The 19,903-nt window shown below is 42.6% G+C and overlaps 1 protein-coding gene across 1 annotated transcript in view; it reads left to right on the forward strand.

Moving 5' to 3' along the window:
* The first annotated feature begins 809 nt into the window (after positions 1–809).
* Positions 810–19,903, forward strand: part of pard3ba (par-3 family cell polarity regulator beta a) — a 210,138-nt gene continuing 191,044 nt past the window's right edge. Inside the window, exons 1-2 of the mRNA XM_085449975.1 lie at positions 810–1,252; positions 9,895–9,996. Of these exons, the coding sequence (XP_085306101.1) occupies positions 1,136–1,252; positions 9,895–9,996 (219 nt within the window). The 5' untranslated portion in view covers positions 810–1,135. The remainder of the gene's footprint in view (positions 1,253–9,894; positions 9,997–19,903) is intronic.

The raw sequence follows: 19,903 nt of genomic DNA on the forward strand, positions 1-19,903 counted from the left end.
AGTAGGGAAGGAGCTAATATAGTTCTCAGCAAACACACGTAGAGAGTTTATGTCATAGTTTCTACGTGCCAGAAAATCTGACAGGTAGGAAATAAATGTTAATGGGGTGGGCATAATATTAGGAACACTTCCTAATACAATGAAGGCCAGTACAACACCACCGCTTACAATAATCTTAATAATGATTATATTAATAATAAGGAAAAATGATCATTTGGAAATGTAATTGTAAATGAAAGTAAGTGCAGTGAAACAATACTGAAAAAAACAAAGGTACAAATCTGCTGTGATCATTCACGACTGGATCTTTCCACCCGAGTTCTATCAGAGTTTCTACTTTCTTCGAGGTATATTTGTTGTTTAGTTGCTGCTTTTAAGATGTCTGGGTAAAAAAAAATGTCTCTGTTACTTCACAGAGTCTGTGCTGCCACATTTTCTTTGTGCTTCTTTTTCTGCTTCCTTTTACAGCCCAGCTGAGGTTTTAATCAGGTAATAATATATAAAAATTGATGTAAATTTACATTTACATCAATGTTACAGTTGACTCCACCCTGATGCTTTTGTTTTTGACTCTATTCATAATCTTTATGCAACAGCCCATGAAATTTGAATAATACACATTTACATACAGGTACTTCTTTTTGTGCCTGTATTAGCGTTATATGAAACATAACCTGTTTAACTATTGTCATGCGCATTAATGAAGCCTGTAGAAATAACCCATAAAGTGTGGGTGGTGTATGTCAGTGGGAATGTAATTCCCTGGAGTGCCAGAGTCACCGTGATTTCTTCCGGGTTCCTGTCTCGGTTTGTTTTGTTTGGGTGTATCGGCGGACAGCGCAACATGACAGAAAGTCACTCTCGGCGACTGTGATAACCGCTTTTTCTTCCACTTTTCCCACAAAATAAGATGTCTTCTGGAGTTTTATACGTCGCTGTATTTCGGTAACCTCTGATTAGTGACTTTAAGGTGATTTCATCCAGACCTGAGACACCTGTTGCGGCAGTTTCGACAGACAGGTGCCACTTTGTCCGTCACCAACACCGGGAGAAGCTCCGGGTCGAGAGATCACCGAAACTTGGATTACTTCCTTAACTATTTTAAACAATTTTTTTTTCTGAACTTGTTGCTATAATGAAAGTTACGGTAACTTTCGGGGACACCTCTGTGGTGGTTCCCTGCAAAGCTGGGTGGACAGTCCGGGATTTAATCGAACAAGCTACGCGGAGGTACCGCAGGATTTTGGAGCAGGTAAGCGCCGTCTTTGCGCTACTTCACGCTATTCTCCATGAATACAGAACCAACATGACACAACGTTTCATTCCAGTCATTCTTCGCATTTTGTGAGGGGTAGCGCTCATAACTTGGGCTGGGGTGTGGATCACGTGACACGGCTAATTTACAGGTTATGACGTCTTCACTATCGGAGCTAACGTTAGCAGCTAGCTTAAATAAGACGGAGAAAAAAGCTATTTATTGCTTACAGACAATTAATTTTGCAGCTAAAATTGAGCCGAATTCACTTTATGGCACTTATTTATGCCAAGCAAGTCAAAGTGTTGTTGAAAGTTAAAAACTTTTAAATATATTCGAGTTTTTTTTTTTTAATTAAGAGAGTTTCTGTCCTATTAATGAGTTTTACTGAAAGAATCACGCACTGTGTGATTCTTACATAATTTATTTATTTATTTTTTAAAAAGTTTTTAAGTGCACCTCTCAGCCACCACATTACATCTGGGTATCAGGTGAAGAGAGTAACAACAATGCAGTGTTTTGCTGATACACTGTGGATGCTGGCATTCTTGTGGATGTTACTTTGACACATAGCACCCAAACATTGCTGCACACCATCAGAGAGAAAAGAACAACCTGCTCCCCTATAATTAATAAATAAATATAATCATAAGAGTGCATCCTCCATTAAAGCAGTTTCAAGGAAAGTATAATATAATGGCTTTTGTCCCATTTTTTTCCAGTCTTCACCACTCAGGTCTTCCGTTTCATGAGGTTTGTGTTTTGTATTCTCATTGGCTAACAACACTGATTACGTGCCTCCTTAGCGGAGGAATATATAAAAAATAAAATTTCCCTCATCACTATCCAACAGGGGTTCTCAAGCTGCTGCCAGCCCTCAGTTCTCTGTCTCAGTTGTTTCAATTTAAAGTATGTCCTCCACCCAGGAGTTTGTGGAAAGGTGGGGTTGTCTTCTTCCATTTCAGCATGATCAACTTTAGTAAAAAGGCCTGGCCTAGTTAAGCGTCCTGCAGGGCCACTCAGATTATTGCTGTCATAGGGTTCAGGGAGTCCACTGTGCTAGGCATCTTCTGAAACTATCCAGCGATCTGCCAGTTCAGGTGGGTCAAAAATAGTCCAACCAATTTAATGCTGCTCTGTTAAAGTTTATGCATTTTTATATAATACATATAATGCTCTACTGGCCCCATCACTAGGTAGCTAATGGGTAAGAATGCGAGGAGTATTGTTTTCTTGTGACTGGAGTTTTTCTTTCCAGTGTTCACGTACACACAGCAGCGTTCTGCTCCCTGCTGCAATCACTTGAGCATTAATCATTCTGCCGAACTGACCTTTTTATTAATCAGCAGCGTGCGATTGTGCTGTCCTTGTGTGATAGCGCACCTTATGTGTGTTTCATCTCAGCAAGGATGGGTGTGAGTGGTGCCGGCTGCAGCCGTGGCTGTCTACCTGTACAATAGCGCCCTGTTTAAGCTCTGGTATCTCAGTGGGCAGGTGGAAGTTTACTGCTTTATGTCCTCAATGTGGCTGCAGTTGGGGAGGTGCGTGGTGGACAGGAGGCTTTGTCCTGTGAGTGATTGGGGATTAGGATTGGTGATGGGCCCTGTTCTTATCGGTTCCCCCTCCTTCAGCCTTCTGCCCAGGCACCCTCCCTCCCTCTCCCCTCCACAAGGCGAGGCAAGAGGCTGCCATGTGGGGATTCGAGGAGCCGTGGTGGCAGGGATGGAAGGACAGATTAGGTGTCTTGGATGGCTCGATGGATTGCTTCCTCTTAGTGAAGAGGCGCACACAAACATTTCCACAGCCACACGAACAGGCGGGGGAGCTCATCTCACTCAGTGTCCCCTGAGCTGTCTGCTTCACTGACAGCCACAGCCGTGCCCGCTCTGCCCAGCAGTCATGGCCGATTCTCCCAGCGGCGCGCCGCGGGTGCACAAGCTGCACCGGGTTAAAATGTGAGCCTGCTATTAAAAACACGCCTGGGCCTTGATTGCTTTTCACAAAGCATGTTAATTAGGAGCCGCTACGAGACGCTGACTTAGCGGTCTGTGGCCTTCCTCTTAATAGAGGCAGCTCATTGCGAGGACAGTCCAGCTCTGGAGCTGCCAGAGAGGGCCGAGCAGATCTGACCAGATGAGGCGGTTGCTCCTGCCAGGAGAATCCACTTAGCACCCACATTATCCGCACATTTCTCCACTTAACCGCACATTTCTCCACTTGTTCGTGGCCGCTGACAGCAGGGACAGTGTCAAAAACCTGAGTTTAATCACTGTTTGTGTGTGCGTGTGTGTGTGTTTGTTTATGACCATGTGCAGGGTAAACTGTGGAGTCTGCACAGGCCCTCTGTGCATTGCCATAATGGCATGTAGACCTCACCAATTAGCAGTTTCCAGCTGCTTTTATCTGTTATCGTGGCGAAAACGGCTATGTCTCCTGACAAAATGTGTCTGTATAGAGAAGATTTCTGCTCATTATGCAGTGTGATCTCTAAAATTGGAGCGTGCAAAGCACCAGTATACTGATGAAACATTAAAAGTAAAGGACACAGTAGTTTTCTGACTTTAATCTCAGCTATGGTGTGACTAAAACACATGATTTCTGGGGGGGTGTTATGTAAAGATTGCTAAAATTTGATTAGATGGTTAGATGGCGTGCATCTGCACACAACAATTTTTCCATTAGGACATCTCAAGTAACATATTTTTGCATGATTGGCAGTACAAATTCAAAAAGTGGCTCGCTGGGCCGGTCACTGTCTGGGCAGTCCTCATTATCATACAGCTCCTTCCCCAGATAAGATCTTATTCCACTGTGGGATTTTCCTCCAACTTTCCCCTTTTGAGTTCCGGCTGGCGACGGTATATCTTCCCCCTGATCCATTGCGAGCTGGAGAAGTTGATTCAGTGCAGACTAAGGGCTACGGTCAAGATGGTGAAGTTGGAGACTCACGTGAGAAGCAACTGGTTGTAATCACGAGTTATTTGTCACAAAGTATTTGGCAGATAAAATAATTTGCAGAAAGGAAACGTATAAATGGCGTGATTTAGTTGTTCAGATTGTATGTGTGTCTCCTATCGCAGCATGTGCCACACCTATGTGTCCACATACCCAATTTACAGGCCTGACATCCTCTAATAGAATCTGAATCTGTGGGAAATCCTGCGATCATTTATTAAAGTCAATTCCTGTAAACTGTGATGATGTAAAACCCCCATAGTTGCAGGGCTGAGTAGTGTATGTGCTTTAGCCTGGGGGACCTGTGTGAAGACTCCACGTCTTGCAAATTCTCAGGGGAAAGAGCCAGGTACTGTAGCTGTCTCGCTCTGTCTCAAGCCCTGTCTGTGCAGCTTCAGTTCTGATTACAGCCCGTATACCTCGTATGTGCTGACAGCTCTCTAAGCAAGCTGAAAGCGCTCTGTCCTCCATGTGTAAGTAAGCAGGTGGGAGAGGACTTGTCCGGTGCGGGTTGGTGTGTGCGTCAAGGCTCTGCCCTGTGTAAAATGCATTTCTTTTTAAAAGTTGTGAGCAGCTCAGGTCATTTGTGACATTGGATTTAAGTACACGCAGACTGTCAGCTGCATTCATCAGACTGCTGCAATTGCGTTTTAGGGGAAATCATTCGGCGCACCTGATCCCTGAAGGAAAACCATCCCGCCCTAGGGATGAGGCTATATTTCTGCCTTTAGGGCACTGAAGCAGGACAGGTGCAGGCTGATGCACGAGACTTTAAACTCTGATAGCCCAGCCATTAAAAAGGCATTAAAAAGCAGATGTGATCCCATGACACTTGCCACTTACCGAAAGATGAAAGTGTTAAAAAAACAAAACAAGGATCAAAATGCCACCAAAAAACGAGCATTTATAAGCAACATCTAAACAAGCAAACCCAAAATTCGTTAAAAGTGGTGGCAATTTGGATACATTTGAACGCAAGTGCCTCAGTTTTAGAAAACATGCAGGATTGAAATGGCAGAACCATTTTTTTGGTAAATGGCTTGACAAAAACAAACAAGGTTTAATCTCACCGTTGTTCAGAGGTATTAAAAATAACGAAATAAAATGTGAAATCATTTAAAAAGCATCAGCTCTTCGATAATAACTGAATTTAATGCATAATCCTTAAAAAGCCACAGACGCAGTGTTTTGTCGGTTTTGCTCCTGGATCTTCAAAACTAATGCTGGTCCAGGTTCACCTTCCCAAGTGAGCAATCACATTGTTGTGATGTCATAGTTTTGCAAGGTGGAAAGGCATCACACCTAACCCTAACCCCCTGACTATAACTCCCTCCAGCTTTTCTCTCTACCCTCGTGCCTTGGCGGACGCTCCTCATCGACGTGTTCATTAAAACATTTATTTTTTTTTGGTCATGGCTAAATCCACGCCTTGCTCCTGCAGCTTTGTAATTGCACATTCTTCTGAGGATCAAAGTGTGAAATAGCCTCCCCTTCGCTCCCTCTCCTCCGCCGCCGCCGCCTCCTCTCCGAGTTTAGCTTCACTAATCGGCCCAGTGCTTCAGCGCTCTCGAGTGGTGTCGTATTTGCTCACCAGAGTGAAGGTGGAGAAGGCGGGGGGAGGAGGTATCTCTTTAAATGATGGGGGGACTTAATGGTGTAATTTGCGGGGAATTTACTCTTCTAACTGTCACGGTAATTCCCCTCTGCCGTTGACTGACTGACTCCTGATTCCTTTTGTTATTTATTTCTTGGGAAAAGTGAGTGGAATTACCAGGGATTGACAATGAGGGACTTCAGAAGAACTTCTCTTTATTGCCCTCTTTCCTCCCTAAAGATTACTTTCCCTGTGAAGTGTCATCCGTTCATCCCTTTTCATCACTGGGTAGAGAGGAAAAAGCTTCTCGGGGCCTCCCGCGTGTGCCAGGTGTGCTTAAGCTTCGCTGACTGCGATGTTCATTAACACATGGACGTTCCCGCGCACTAATCCAGTGATTTGAATGAGTTCTTTTCCCTTAAAAACCACGCTCGCGCCTCTGATTTCACTAAGGTGTGTGCCGATGTTATGTCGTCACAAAAGCACCAATGACCGCCCTTCCCATCCTTTGCTGTGGCTGGCCTGTGCACAAACACACACACACACACAGCAGTAGAAGAATGCCGTCAGTTTTTCAGGTTCAACCGGTTTTTCTGGCGTGGCATTCTCGGTCCATACTGACGTCTTTTCTTTTTTTGTTTTGTTTTTTTGTAGTAATAATTTTTTAAAAAAATGATCAGATTCGTGCTTTGTATGGCGCGGTATACTTTGAGGAGTCGTCAGTTAACAGCTTGTAACCCAAGCTCACTGCGTGTTTTAACGTGTCGTGTGTATTTGCCTCTTATCTGAAAGCAATCTGTGTGGGAAACCTGCGCTCACAGCCACGGACATCTCTCATGTCTGCTTGTTCTTTGTTGTGCGACTTTCCTGTCGGCTTGTAGTCACATTCCATTCATGTGCAGGTGTTCCTGAAAGCACCATCTGAACTTCTTTTCAGATGACTCCATGTTCACGTGTTCGCCGTGTCTCTGTAGTACAGTGGCACAAACGCCTGCATTCAGCTTTGTGTGCAGCCTCTGCTCCACAGCAGACCCTTACATATTGTGTAACACGTGGCACGACCATCTTTGAGAACATGTAGCTAAATAGGGAAAGTTCAGGCACTATTTAGGATCCAGTTCACTGTGTGCCAAACCACCAACTCGGGACAGTCCTAAGTAAAGGCTGTGCAGCTTTTTATTTCAATCTTAGCATGTAGACCTCTGCCGGAGGTTTTTTCCTGTTAAATTGTTTTTTTTTTTGTTTTTTTTCCTTTCCCAATGTCACCAAGTGCTTCCTCAACAATCAATCCTTTGATTTTTGCAGTTTCCTCGTTATTATTGTAGGGTCTCTACCTTATAATATAAAGACTTTTAAGGCAACTTTTGTTATGATTTCGTGCCATATAAGTAAAATTGAGTTGAACTTTTAAAAACGACATAATGATAAAGATTTTGAAAAACTGTGCTTGTCGTAGTTATTTTCTGCGCTTATCTCTCAGAAGTGACACTTACTTTAATGACACTTCTGAGTGGAGAGAGGTTCTGGCGTTATTGCTGTGATTGATATCCCAGGCTCTCCCTGTCATTTGTTTAAGAGAATAGTCTTGGCCCACTGTGAAAGGAAGACGCTCTGTTTTGTTTTTGTTTGTTTTTTTTCTTTTTCCCCTGCGCTCCGTAATTCACATTCGAGTGCAGCCGAGCAAGAAGGAGCTCATTCACAACAGGGCACGGTGATACAGCGGAAGCCGCTCACTGGGTCTCAGCCAAACTCATTCCAGCCTCCGAGGCTTCTCGCTTATAGTCGATACTTTTGCTGGTAATGCAGTCTTGTGTTGTTTAGGACAGATTGCTTATTGGTATGGGCGCTTCCTAATAAGCCATTTCCTACTCCGTGCATTGTTAGGAACGATAAGGCTCGTCAAAGACTTCTACAAATTTCTTCTAATATAAATTGTGCAAAACAAACTCCAAATATGAGCTAAATTTAACCCATCAACAAGGATGGAATTGTATAGTTTTTTAAATGTGTCCAATTTACCATCTTCCTACAGGAAAAAACAAAACAAAAACTTGGTCCAAAGCAGAGCAAGACCACAGCAGGCTGTGTGCGTGTCTGCAGGGTCGCAAAAAGGGGAAGGTGTCATTGTTCGTGTACTTCTCCATTGATTATGTTGTGTAAACAGCAGATTGCAGATTGTGGCTTTGTCAAAAGTCCCTGTTGTTTGTTGATGAGCTGCGTGTAGTTTCCTGTCTGAGGGTGTGTTCAATCTAACTTGCTCATCGGGATTGCAAAACTGGCCCGGAATGTGCCCACCGCTCCCCACGGAGCAGCAAAACTGGAAAAATGTCTCGCTCTCATCGGGCTCTCACATACTTCTGCACAAACTGTACCGATAACACGGTGACACGTATGTACAATCATATACTTACCCAACAAACAGGAAAACCTACTGTGGAGTCCAGATTTTTGGCTACTATGTTACATTAGTTGCTAAAAACATAGCACTTATAGTAAGTTGGCCAAAACGGAGCTACAACTAACATTTTTAAAGCTAGAACTTTCAACTGAATAAAGCATGAACGCATGTTTTATGAAGACAGACTGAAGGTAGTAGAGCCACGAGGGCTACATAAAGTTTAAAGGCTTGTTACAGTTTTGTAGCATAATGCAAACATTCTTACTTACAGGTATCTTGTTCTGACTTAGCTGTGGAACTTTTTCACATGCTGCCTAAAAATACATATGCACCTGACTGATGCTATGTAGGTCAGTCTGATGCTGCCAAAGCAGCCCTGAACTGTTGAGACATCGCCTCGGCACTGTGGACAGGTTCACTGTTAGCAGAGCGCCATGTTCTTTGCAAAGAAACAGCAACAGATCATGCTAGAAAAATCCAAAGCAGAGGGATGAACACCATGTGAGCTTTATTTCCTAATGGAAGTAAAGAATTGTATGAATTTTGGTGCGATCTACATGTTTTGATTGGAAAAGTAGACTAATCTATTGAAAGCTAATATACCAACTCTCTAAGTGTTAATAGACTTCAGCATCACACCACTATTATTAAAATATTTATGAGTTTTGACCTCCTGAGCCGCAGCTGCGGTTCCGGGGGTAGAGCCAGTTGTCCTGAAGGTCAGTAGTTCGATCTTCAGCTCTCCAAGTCAGCATGTCGAAGTGTCCTCGGGGAAGATACTGAACCGAGTTTCCCCCTGTACATCCATGGAAGTATGTGTGCGTGTTAATGTTTGGTTAAAAGTGCTCAGTCACAGATGTAGACAGGAATGGTGATGCTGTTTCCCAGTTTGGTCACTGAAAAGTTGTTTTGAACTTGAGGTCTCTTATCTCGAACATGGCGAACTCAAGAGGCCAGATCAAAACAATAGGCTCTTTGTTGTGTTACTCAGGCCATTCAGAAACAGTTGCTGTCAGGGACGGCGTTACCGTTTTAAGTATGTACTGGTTTGAAACATAGTTCAGATGGGTGGTACACATCAAAACAACTTTCACTCGAACGTCAGGGCCCATCGTTGTTAGTCGCTGCTGCTGATAGTCACCTGTCATGGTTTTAAATGTTGTAGTTGATTGGAGTGTTTCTCCATCACTTTGGCGGGGAATGTTTGTTATGACTCTTCTGTAATACCGTAAATGCCAGTTTCTCATGCTTCTCACAGGCTACATAAATGGCAAATATGCTGTAGTAGTGGTAAAGCTGTTGCACAACAGCGACTATTAATTGCCTTTTAGGGTTTCCTGGCATCAGCCAGTGTAATTTGTTTGGATTTAAGACTTTGATCAGTTTTGTTGCTAATAATTAAAGTATGAGCAACGAAAAGTAAGAACTGGATTGTGAGCTAATTGGTTCTTTGTCGATGTCTGATTGGATCGGTGTTGTGTGCTTTTGGCTTAACTATGAAAGATGAAGGTGATGGATTGCAGTATGGGCTCTGTCCTAAATCTATCCATCCATCCATCATTCCTCTTCTGCTTATCCAGTTCAGGATTGGGTTGCCATTGGGTGTTAGATGTAGATCAGTGAGGGGAGTTTGATGCTGATATCTTGATTGTCTAGTTCTAATGTTTTCCAACTTGTGTCTTTTGTTTCCAGCGTGGAGAGACTGCCATGCAGACCCACCACTTGGAGTATATGGAGGGAGGCATCCTGGACATGGATGACCTGCTGAGCGATCTAGTGGAAGACAGAGACAAGGTGAGAAAGAAGCAGACAGACTCGAACTCAAACCCTGACACTCCAGCAAAAAGATTTCTTAGTTATGTTTTTGCATTGTGTTTATCTGTCTGCTGTTTTGTGCTATCCTTTTCATCCGCTCTTCGTGACATGTGATTGACAGCAGTTTCTCACAGTTGGACAGCAAAGCATGACAAAATGAGCCTTGGCACTAATATTAAGCTGTTTCTTGATTGTTCTTACCTGCCAGGAGAGACAGTCTATTACAGCAGAGAATCTGTCATTCTGAGCGCCTTGCGGAGGATTTGTTTGGACTCCCTGCTAAAGTCTCCAGCCCGGCAGGATGACAGAATGCTCAATAAACAAAGTATTAGCGAATCCACTGGTTATGAGAGTCTAAACCAGCTAAAGAAGACGTGACAAAATGAGTTTTCTGCTCTGGAGTGGATTGCGTCGTAGTTTACTTCTGCGTGGTGTGAAAGCGAACTTAATTTCTCCTCTTCCCTGTGGTTCTTTAGCACGCTAAACATTATAGGAGTCATCTTCATTTGTACTGAAAGGGCACCATTTCAGATTTAAAGAAATCAGCCTCATGCAGAGGGAAGTTCGCCCGAACAGAGCGCTGGTTGGCAGTTGTTCTGCATTCACACACATGCACAAAAAAAGACACACGGTGGCCCAATTTCCAGCAAAGAGAAAATTTTATTCCCCCTGCTAATTTCCCATAATGCATTCCTAAATTGTGCTAATAAACCACCCAAAATCCATATTCATAAGCCCTTGGTCCAGATGCATGATGAATTACCAACACTTAGTCAGCAAAAAAGGCCAAATGAAATGGAATTGGAATATTCAGCCGACCTTTTACAGTGCAATAAGAGTTGGTGTTTTAAGCTGTGTGTGTGTGTGTGTGTGTGTGTGTGTGTGTGTGTGTGTGTGTGTGTGTGTGTGTGTGTGTGTGTGTGTGTGTGTGTGTGTGTTGCACGTTTGGCAAAGTACTCTTTGTGAAAAAGGGGGACGGAGCTAAATAAGAGATGTGTAAACTCAGTGAGAACCTTTAGTGGAGGGAGAAATATTTTTTAGCAATCAGAGAACAAAAACTTCATTTTCCAGGCAGATGGAATTCTAATCATAAGATCGGCGCATACGGTGAGTCATAGATTTTAATGACTCATTTTCCAACCCCGAGCCTGCCTTTTGTCAGCGTCGTCAAAGCGGCGATGAAGTGTCATAATTGAAATCTGGCGTTTGATCAAACTCTCCCAACAACACGTTAACCCCGACATCGGCGCTCTCGTTTTCCGAGCGTGCTGAGCAAATGCTTCACTCCAACCTGCACCGTGCAGGAACTGTCCTATTTACCTTTGTTACTTTACGCTCCCAGCTTTCAACCAATTCTCTAAACGCCCTTCCTCCTCTCATCTCACTTCTCATTTCATCCTTTTGTTTTTTCTGGGGTTTTTTGCTGCTGATGAAAAGATAGCAACCGGAATAGGACGAGCGTGCGTGATCTTCACAACGTGCCAGTCATCCGACTTATCTCCGGGCTCCCAAGCAGCGTCGGCTCTCACAGATTAATGAGCCGTGCCTGGCATTCTTGATTAGTCTGACTTCCTTTTGTTTGTCTACATTTTTATTACCTCGCTGCAGCCGGCAGATTCTATCTTTAGTGCTTTATTATTATTTTTTTGTTCTGTTATTGTGGCCGGTGCTGTTTCACCATCAATCATACATGAGTGGACCCATTGTGAGGGCCCTCCACTGCACAGCATGGGCCCTGTGTTAGCTGCGGATGCTAATGAGAGATAATGGTTTGCTATTTGTACGCCTAGTGGTTAGCTTAGCTGCGAGTCTAGACCTCTTTATCTGTTTGAGCGCCCCTGACTATTATTCATCCACACTTTCACACACATCTTCGACGTCCCCACCGCCTGGGCCGAACCACAGGCGAACACGTAACGTAGCATGTTAGCATTTATGGGAGGAGTGCCGCCGGTGGTTGATGAGGGCGGAGACGAGGGGTCGGCTGTGATTTGATTACACTCCTGCCCCCCTGCATCTGCGACATGCCCGCGCACACATACAAGCATGAGAACACTCTGTGTTCATTAGCCCCCCGACTCGAGATACCGGCCACCAGCCTCCTCATGAATATTAATACCAATCTGATGAATGTGGGGGAGGCCACGGGGTGTTTGCTTAGGTGTGACCACCTATACACAGTACACACTCGCCGAGACAAAAGACCACAGTATAAAGAGGTCACGGTTCAGTCAATTATACTCTCCTCTTCTTTGACCTTTTACTGTGGCGGTGTAAAATGAAGGGGGGGATCTGCGCCATTCAGTTCTCAGATGACAGCTGGAAGCGTGGTGGGTGGGGTTAGTCACTGACCTGTCTAATGCCCCTCTGTTTTGTTAATGTTAAGGAGAAGTGGGCAGACACAAGTCATATCTGGTCAAGCTGTTTTGGCAAAATCACTGTTTAGAAACTAGTTTGTCCCCCTTTTAACGCATAACAGTCGATTTTTGAGTGTTTTTCAGTCATGTAGCTAAACACACACGGAGTGAGCTTGCATGTGATGCACTGAAATATACAGCGTTGGTTAATGCTACATTTAAAAGTACATTAGTTCCATTAAAGATTAATGTTATCACAGCTTTGTCTACTGAGATAAAGAACTTCTCAGTAGCATTATTACAACCAACCCATTTGCAGTTAGCTGATAGTGTGCAAGTCATTAACCTCTGACTTTATGGACTTTACCGTAGCAACTTCCTATTGGTACCATTTCCTCATCGTTAATGCTACAGTGGTTGGAGACTATCACACAAAAGAAATTGTGTGTTGCCTTTTGATATGGTTGCTTCACAGACAGGACCAGGTCTGGGACCAGTCAGCTGCAGTTTTCAAACCGACCTCAGTGCATCGAAACTGCGATAAAATGGCAGTAAGATGTAGGTAGTGTATGAGATTGTGATTGAATGGGGACATGTTGGCAATTAAATGCAATCTCTTTGTGATAATATGGCCATAAACTGTGATAAATCAGCAGAAAATCCACATAAGTTGCTGTCTTCATACACAGAAAGTTACTTTAACTATTTACATTCAAAGTCCAGTCAGAACTTCATAGATCTGAAACTGAAATTTAGAAATTCCTCCACAAATACCGACACGGTTGCTGCAAGATGACGATTCAAATGCTGATAACACGGATACTTGGCAACTTGTCTTTAGGAGTATAACCAGAATACAACCAGCTGGCAACCAGTTGATCCGAGTCCCCTGGTGCAAAGAAACGAGTTGCTCTCATCGGTGCAGACTGACTCAGATTGATTGAAACGTGTTGCGTGCTACATTGTAACACTAGAAATATTTCAGCATTCATAATCATGTGTACATGCTGTACTATGATTTTTTCATGTGCCGACTGTGTTAAAAGCATATTTTTTTTATGTGTTATTTGGTGTTTTTAAACTCTTTAACAATCTGATTTTCAGAAGCTTTTTTGCGTGTCAAATGGGCAAATACAGAAAATCAAAACCCATAAAGGATAAGATACCAAAAGCTTTCATACCACACGACAAAAAAAGGGTTCACTGAATAGTTTGATTAGTATGAGAATGATTTTAATCACATACTGTAGCTTTGACAGTCACCAGATCTCAACCCTTTAATTTGTCACCCTCTGATGGTGAACTATACCGTGCTGTGCAGCAGTGTTGGGCACTAAAAATGGGAATCAGAATGCTTCAGTCAGATAACTGTGCATGCAGCTTAATCAGACACTATCAGTCCTAAAATATAGGTCTGAGAAGCAATAACATGTATAATATAAGCTTCCCACATAAACTAAAGTCAATGAGTCTGTGCTACCTTATTAGTTTTTTGCAACAGTTTATTATCCTCGAGCTATTGAAACCAACAATTCCTCTGTGCATGAAAAACCAGTTCTCTTTGCCTTGACTTTCGAAGTTTGGCTCCATATTGTCCCTCTATCCTTTCAAAAAGACTTATTTGTAGACATAATGCTTGATGGTACTACACATTTGCCCATTCATTGCTCCTGGAACTGTCTTTTTTCCCCTATTCAGTCCTTTGAGGTCCTGCATTAGTTGTGACCATTAGCCCTATATGTCTCTGTGCTGCACAGGAGCTGTCAGGCAGGCTGTCCACTGCCAGCATGCTATTAGAGTGCAAGCTGTATACAAGCTCTCACGTGTATACATGCCATTATGTGTTCATTGGTGAGATTTGTTTTATTTATTTTTTGCTGCTATGATTAGAAAGCCATCTCCAATCATTCGTCTCCTTCACCCTCAAGCAGCTCAGATATGAATGTTCGACATGTATGAGCATTCTTTCTTGTCACACCGATCTCCCACAGAGTGGGAATTAAACTCAGGGAGCATAACATTTTCTCATAAGTGGACTGTCACTCCTCATTCCATGTACACACACCGACACGTTAATCCCCACATGCCTCGCTTTTGAGGGAAAAACACATTGAGAAAAAAAAACAAAACTCTTCTTCTTCTATTTCATGCTAGCAAATAAAAAAAACTAATTTCATGGGAAATTTAATAAAAGGAAAAAAAGAAAAAGAGAAAAAAAAACTGGAACGATTTCCTCCATCTCTCTTTAATTACTGCATTTTAATTACTGCGCCTACAAGGCATCAGTGAACCTTCAGTACCTCTCTCTGGTTGCCTGAATGTAAATGTAAGGGTGCACATCCCAGCTGATCTCGCACTGAGATGTCAACTGCTTGATTACGGCACCGTTTCCCATCATCCATCTCTTCTGCTTGCATGTCATCATGGAGGATCCAGAGCTAGAAAAATTACTCAGTCACATGGAAATGTGTTATGATAGTTAAAGTATGTCTGTGGTGATGAGCGATGTGCTTTAAAGACAAAATGACATGTTTGAATAATGAGCTTATTTAACTGGGGACCACGCAAGGAAAGATTTATATGTGTTATTTTGGAAGTTGAACAGATGTGCACTGAAGTCCGCCAGTTATGGTTGCATCTTGCTATGATGAAAGTCTGATTATTATTTCTTTCTACCAAAAGTGTACTGAGCAATGTTTTTATAGCTGAATCTTTTTGTTTTCTCTACTACTCAATTAATTTGTTTGGCATTTAATATGCAAACCAGCATGTGTTTAAAGCAGTATGTATTCCTTTTGAGTGCTGAAGATCCTTATTCGGGTGTCTCTTACAGACATACGCCTAACTTTGTCCTACTGCTTGTCATTGCAAATATCTAATCAGTGCTTTATTAAGGCATGTAGAAATGGTCAAAATGACCCGCTGAGATTCAAACAGAGCACCAGAATGGGGAAGAAAGGTGATTTAAGTGACTTTGAACGCAGCATGGTTGTTTGTGCCAGACAGTGAGTGGCACTTCTTTAGGTCAAAATGCGTTGTTCATGTCAGAGGAGAGTACTTTATGTTTATAGGGAAGACACAGTAGCTCAGAAACCACTCGTTACAGCTAATGTGGTGCAGAAGAGCATCTGCAAACATAAAGCATGTTGAACCTTGAAGCACATGGACTACAGCAGCAGAAGGCCACACTGAGTGGCACTCCTGTCAGCTAAGAACTGGAAACTGCGGCTATAGTTTGGTGGAGTAAACGTGAAAGCATGCATCGATCCTGTAGATGGATCCCATGATATCATTAGTGACTGAAATCTCAGAAGAGTTATCCCAACCACGGAGAATTGGGGCCGTTCTGAAGGCAGAAGGTTATTAGCAAAGTGTATCTGGCATGAATACAGCTGGTGGTCCTCGTTCTAATACTTGAGCTGGGCGTATTTATCAGCTCTCCACCTGCTGCAGGTACCTGTTTAAAACAGTCCTTCAGAATACCGTCATGAAATGTGTTTAACACGATTGACCTCAAAGACACAAAAAGAACCGACAAGCAAATGCTCCAAGATCCTAGATAGTTCTTTTTTTTTTTTTCTAAGGCCTGCAGTATGCAAATTAAAGTCAATAAAGCATGAGCGTAAAGGCTAAATGAGGACATAGAGCTGTGACCTTTGAACTTTAAAACTCAAAACTCGCAATGAAATTAAATAATACCGCTGCAGATTTGATTTGCAGGAGACCTCTCCTTGTAAATGATGTCGGGAGATTTGCCTGAAGTCATTTATTACATGTCAGATGTCAGCCCCTCTGACAGGCGACAATGAGGCTTTACTTAAAACGTCCTAACGCGCCGGAGAAAAAGTTTTAGTGAATAGGACGTGATTGCGAGGTGCAGACGTACTGATTAGCCTTTGACGCTCTGTGACATCTCGCTCCCTCACCTCCATTCCCCTCATTCACCGCCACGGCGAGGCACGTTTGATTGGCATCTGAATAGTCACATAACTCTGCGCACTGTGTGAATGGCCGGTGATGAACAGGAGCATGAGGTTCAAGTGCACTGATTAGAAAATGTCACATACGTGCCTGCCTAATCATAATCTATACCCCCTCCACTCTCTAATCATGATCCACACATTCTTACCTGTGAAGATGGAGTGTGTTCAACACCATGCCTGCCTCACGCATTTGAATATTAATTAAAAGTCATGCATGTGTAGTTGGAGTTCTGTCGTAGCCATTGTGCTCCTTGTGTTGTCTGCTTAATTGATTTTGCCTATTTTTCCAAAAAAAGAACTTTCATTTCTTAGGGTTTCCATCATGGATGGAGCCTGGGGACTCCAAATATGTTGAGCATTTTAAATTTGATTGTCTTAAACTAAATTGCATACTGGGGGGGAACTAATCATGCATTCTTTCTAAATATTATCTATCCATTTCCTGAGAATAATCACCCCAATTCATTACTTCAAAGTCACATAATGAACTCTGTCAGAGATGCCCCTTGGATATGATGACTTCTAACTCAATTTTGACTTTAACTTGTGAGTTTAGACTTGAGGATTGAGTTCAGAGCTGCAACCTTTATGCATTACCAGAGAACGTGTGCAGGAGTTAGACTGTCATTCGATTAGATGGTTTCACCCTGCTGATGATGTTTGGTGGCAATAGCAATGTTTTTTTTTTTCATTTGAGACGAATCTCAGGATCAGACATTTGATGCGTGTGCTCTGCCGAGGAGACTGAACTAGAGTCCTGCCTTAGCCACCCACTGAAACACAGATTAGTGTGAGTACATGTGGCATTAAATTATCAAGCCCAAAGTTACAGTTATGTAAGAGGCTACTTTAAGAATGTTAACTAATCTTTTTAACCGATTTAACACAATAATGAGTTCTCAGAAATGCTGAAATGTTGGCCTGTATTCAGAAGGTACCAGTGCAGAACTCACTCTGCAACGATGCTACTGTTCTCAAGGAAAGGGGTGTTACTTGATGACTGTGTTAAGCTTTAAGTCTTTTATCTGAATTGTACCTGATATTTAAGTAAGAAGATCCTTTTGCTGCTCCTTTGCCACCACAGCATGTTCGATTTGGCAGTTTTACCCCTGATGCCTTCCTTGATACAAACCCAAAGTGGATTTGCTCCTCTGGCTTGAATTGAACCAGTAAATGTGTTAACTACTATACTATGTGTGCATATGTCTAATACTTAAAGAAATCTAAGAAATTAAGATGTTTTTCTTTGTCAGTATTTTTTTGAGCATTTGACCAAAAGGCCTGGACTGCTAACAACTTTTCCCCACCTTTGTTGCATTCAGTTACACTTTAAACAGGCAGGATGAGATGCTTTTTCACTATAAGCTTTGTGAAAATAGGATTTCCTGCAGAGCTAATGAGTTCCATGGAGGGAAGATGCTTTTTTTTTTTTTTTGCTTTTTTTTGTTTTTGTTTGTTTTTTTGTTTCGTTTTTTTTAACTTTATCGACTGTATACTTATTATGCATTCTTGTGAACTTCAGTGATGAATTTATTTATTCGATATTCTGTAAACATACAAAATATTGAATGACATTAGATTATCTCTGCGACAGACTGTTGCCTGCAGATCAGATCAGACATTAGCCGAGTTGCCCGACGGGATTCGGTCACTTGAGCTGATTTGATCATATCTCATCAGCCGCGACCTTGATTCAACCCTCCCATGTGAGCGCCACGACAGCTCTTCATCTGATTATATTCAATTAACAAAACACCCCCCCCACACACACACACACACACACACACACACACACACACACACACACACACACACTCAGAAAGACACACACACTTTTTTACCAAAGTTGGTTTGATTGCAATTAACCACGAGGGAACTCAATGAAGGCTTAAAGAGAAATAATTCTCGCTGTGCCTGTCTGCTTTTCATTTAACTGCATGCAAGTTGCACTTTGGAATTTTAATTTCTTTAGATGATCCATAGCTCTACCTTTCGACTTTGAATAATGGCACCTCTCCAAAGTGATTTGTCAGTTCACTGAAGCGAAGCGAGTGGGATTCGGCTCGGATAAGGCCCATTTCTGCTTCTTTGCATAAGTTTGCGCGACCTATCAAGAATACGCTCGGTCATCAGGAGCGTCAGATCTTTTCGTCTTTGGCTCTCCTCCCGGTCTTAATCATAAGGATCTACGTTGCCCTCTTAAGTCACCATCACACCACCCATTAGTTTCTAATGGAGCGAGGCGATCCGACTGTAATCTGACTATCCCGTACCTCCCGTACCAGGAGGCGCCTGAGGGAGCGGACTGCTTGTTGGACTTCTTTTTTTTTCTTTCTTTTTTTTTGTCCCTAATGACACATGCATGTAATCATTGTGATTGAGGAGGTGATCTGTGCCATGATCATGTCTTTCAAATGATGTGTGTAATCCAGACCTGATATTTAAATTTCAGCTGGTACAAAATAAACAGACATGTTCAAATTCAGTCGCAGTGATGTTGTTGTGAATCTGCAGCTTGCGCCGTGTTTGCTGTCAGTTATTGGCTTCACCACTTAGCGATGATTTTGGCACAGCAGCCTGCAGAGCAGCTACTCATATCCAGCTAATGATCTATTATAGATCAACTTGTTTACAGCAAATCTGCTCTCTGACCTTACCAGCCTCTCGCCATCTGTTTTCCTAGATGGCACCGCCCCAGAGCAGTGTATATTATGTGTGTATGCTGTTTGAGGGTGTGTGGAAAACGCGCCGAGTGTTTTTCCCCTAGCTCTCTCCCAACTGCTAATAACTCAAATCAGCGCAAAGTCACACTCCCGGACGTGCGTTCGTATGTCTGAGGTTGAATGTGTGTGTGTGTGTGTGTGTGTGTGTGTGTGTGTGTGTGTGTGTGTGTGTGTGTCTACTTCTGAAGCAACTAGAGGATAAATGCTTGCAAATACTCAAATCCAGCTCATTTAGGTTAAATATTTAATGATTCATGCTTCAATTACACAGCTAAAACCACATCTGCGTCCACTGTAATGCACACAAAATCACACTTTCCTGCACGAAACACACACTCTTATTGTTATCATTCATTTTTCCTGCCTCTCAACCTCATCACCTCACTGATTGGCCTAATGAATGGAGCTCTGCGGGCTGTAATGTGCCTGAATGGGCCACTCCAATTATTAGCCCGCCTACGTCTGAGACGGGAAGGACATATGGAATGAAGGCGAGATCGTTTTATGAAGATTTTTGCATGCAGAATGAATCTGCTGTTATGAAAACAAAATGCCTTATAGAACTTTCAGTGCAAACAAAGTACTTAAAGTGCAGTTTGTTTCTGTTGTTGCTGTTGATCTCACTGACATCATCCAGAGCCAAGGGCAGGAAAAAACTACCTGATGTCTGAGCTTTTGGTTCATATAGGGTATTTGTATGAATTCCAACCTTACATTTGAAACTTTGACCATGTTTGACATAAGCATCCAGCATCGATGCATGACAGAAACTAAGGAAAAGCTTAATCATTCCTCTTTAAGTAAAAATAGCTCACAAAAAAGC

Source organism: Copadichromis virginalis, linkage group LG23, assembly GCF_057382275.1.
Source record: "Copadichromis virginalis isolate Kocher_CV1m ecotype Utaka linkage group LG23, C_Virginalis_male_GT1.1, whole genome shotgun sequence".
Taxonomy (NCBI): Eukaryota; Metazoa; Chordata; class Actinopteri; order Cichliformes; family Cichlidae; genus Copadichromis; species Copadichromis virginalis.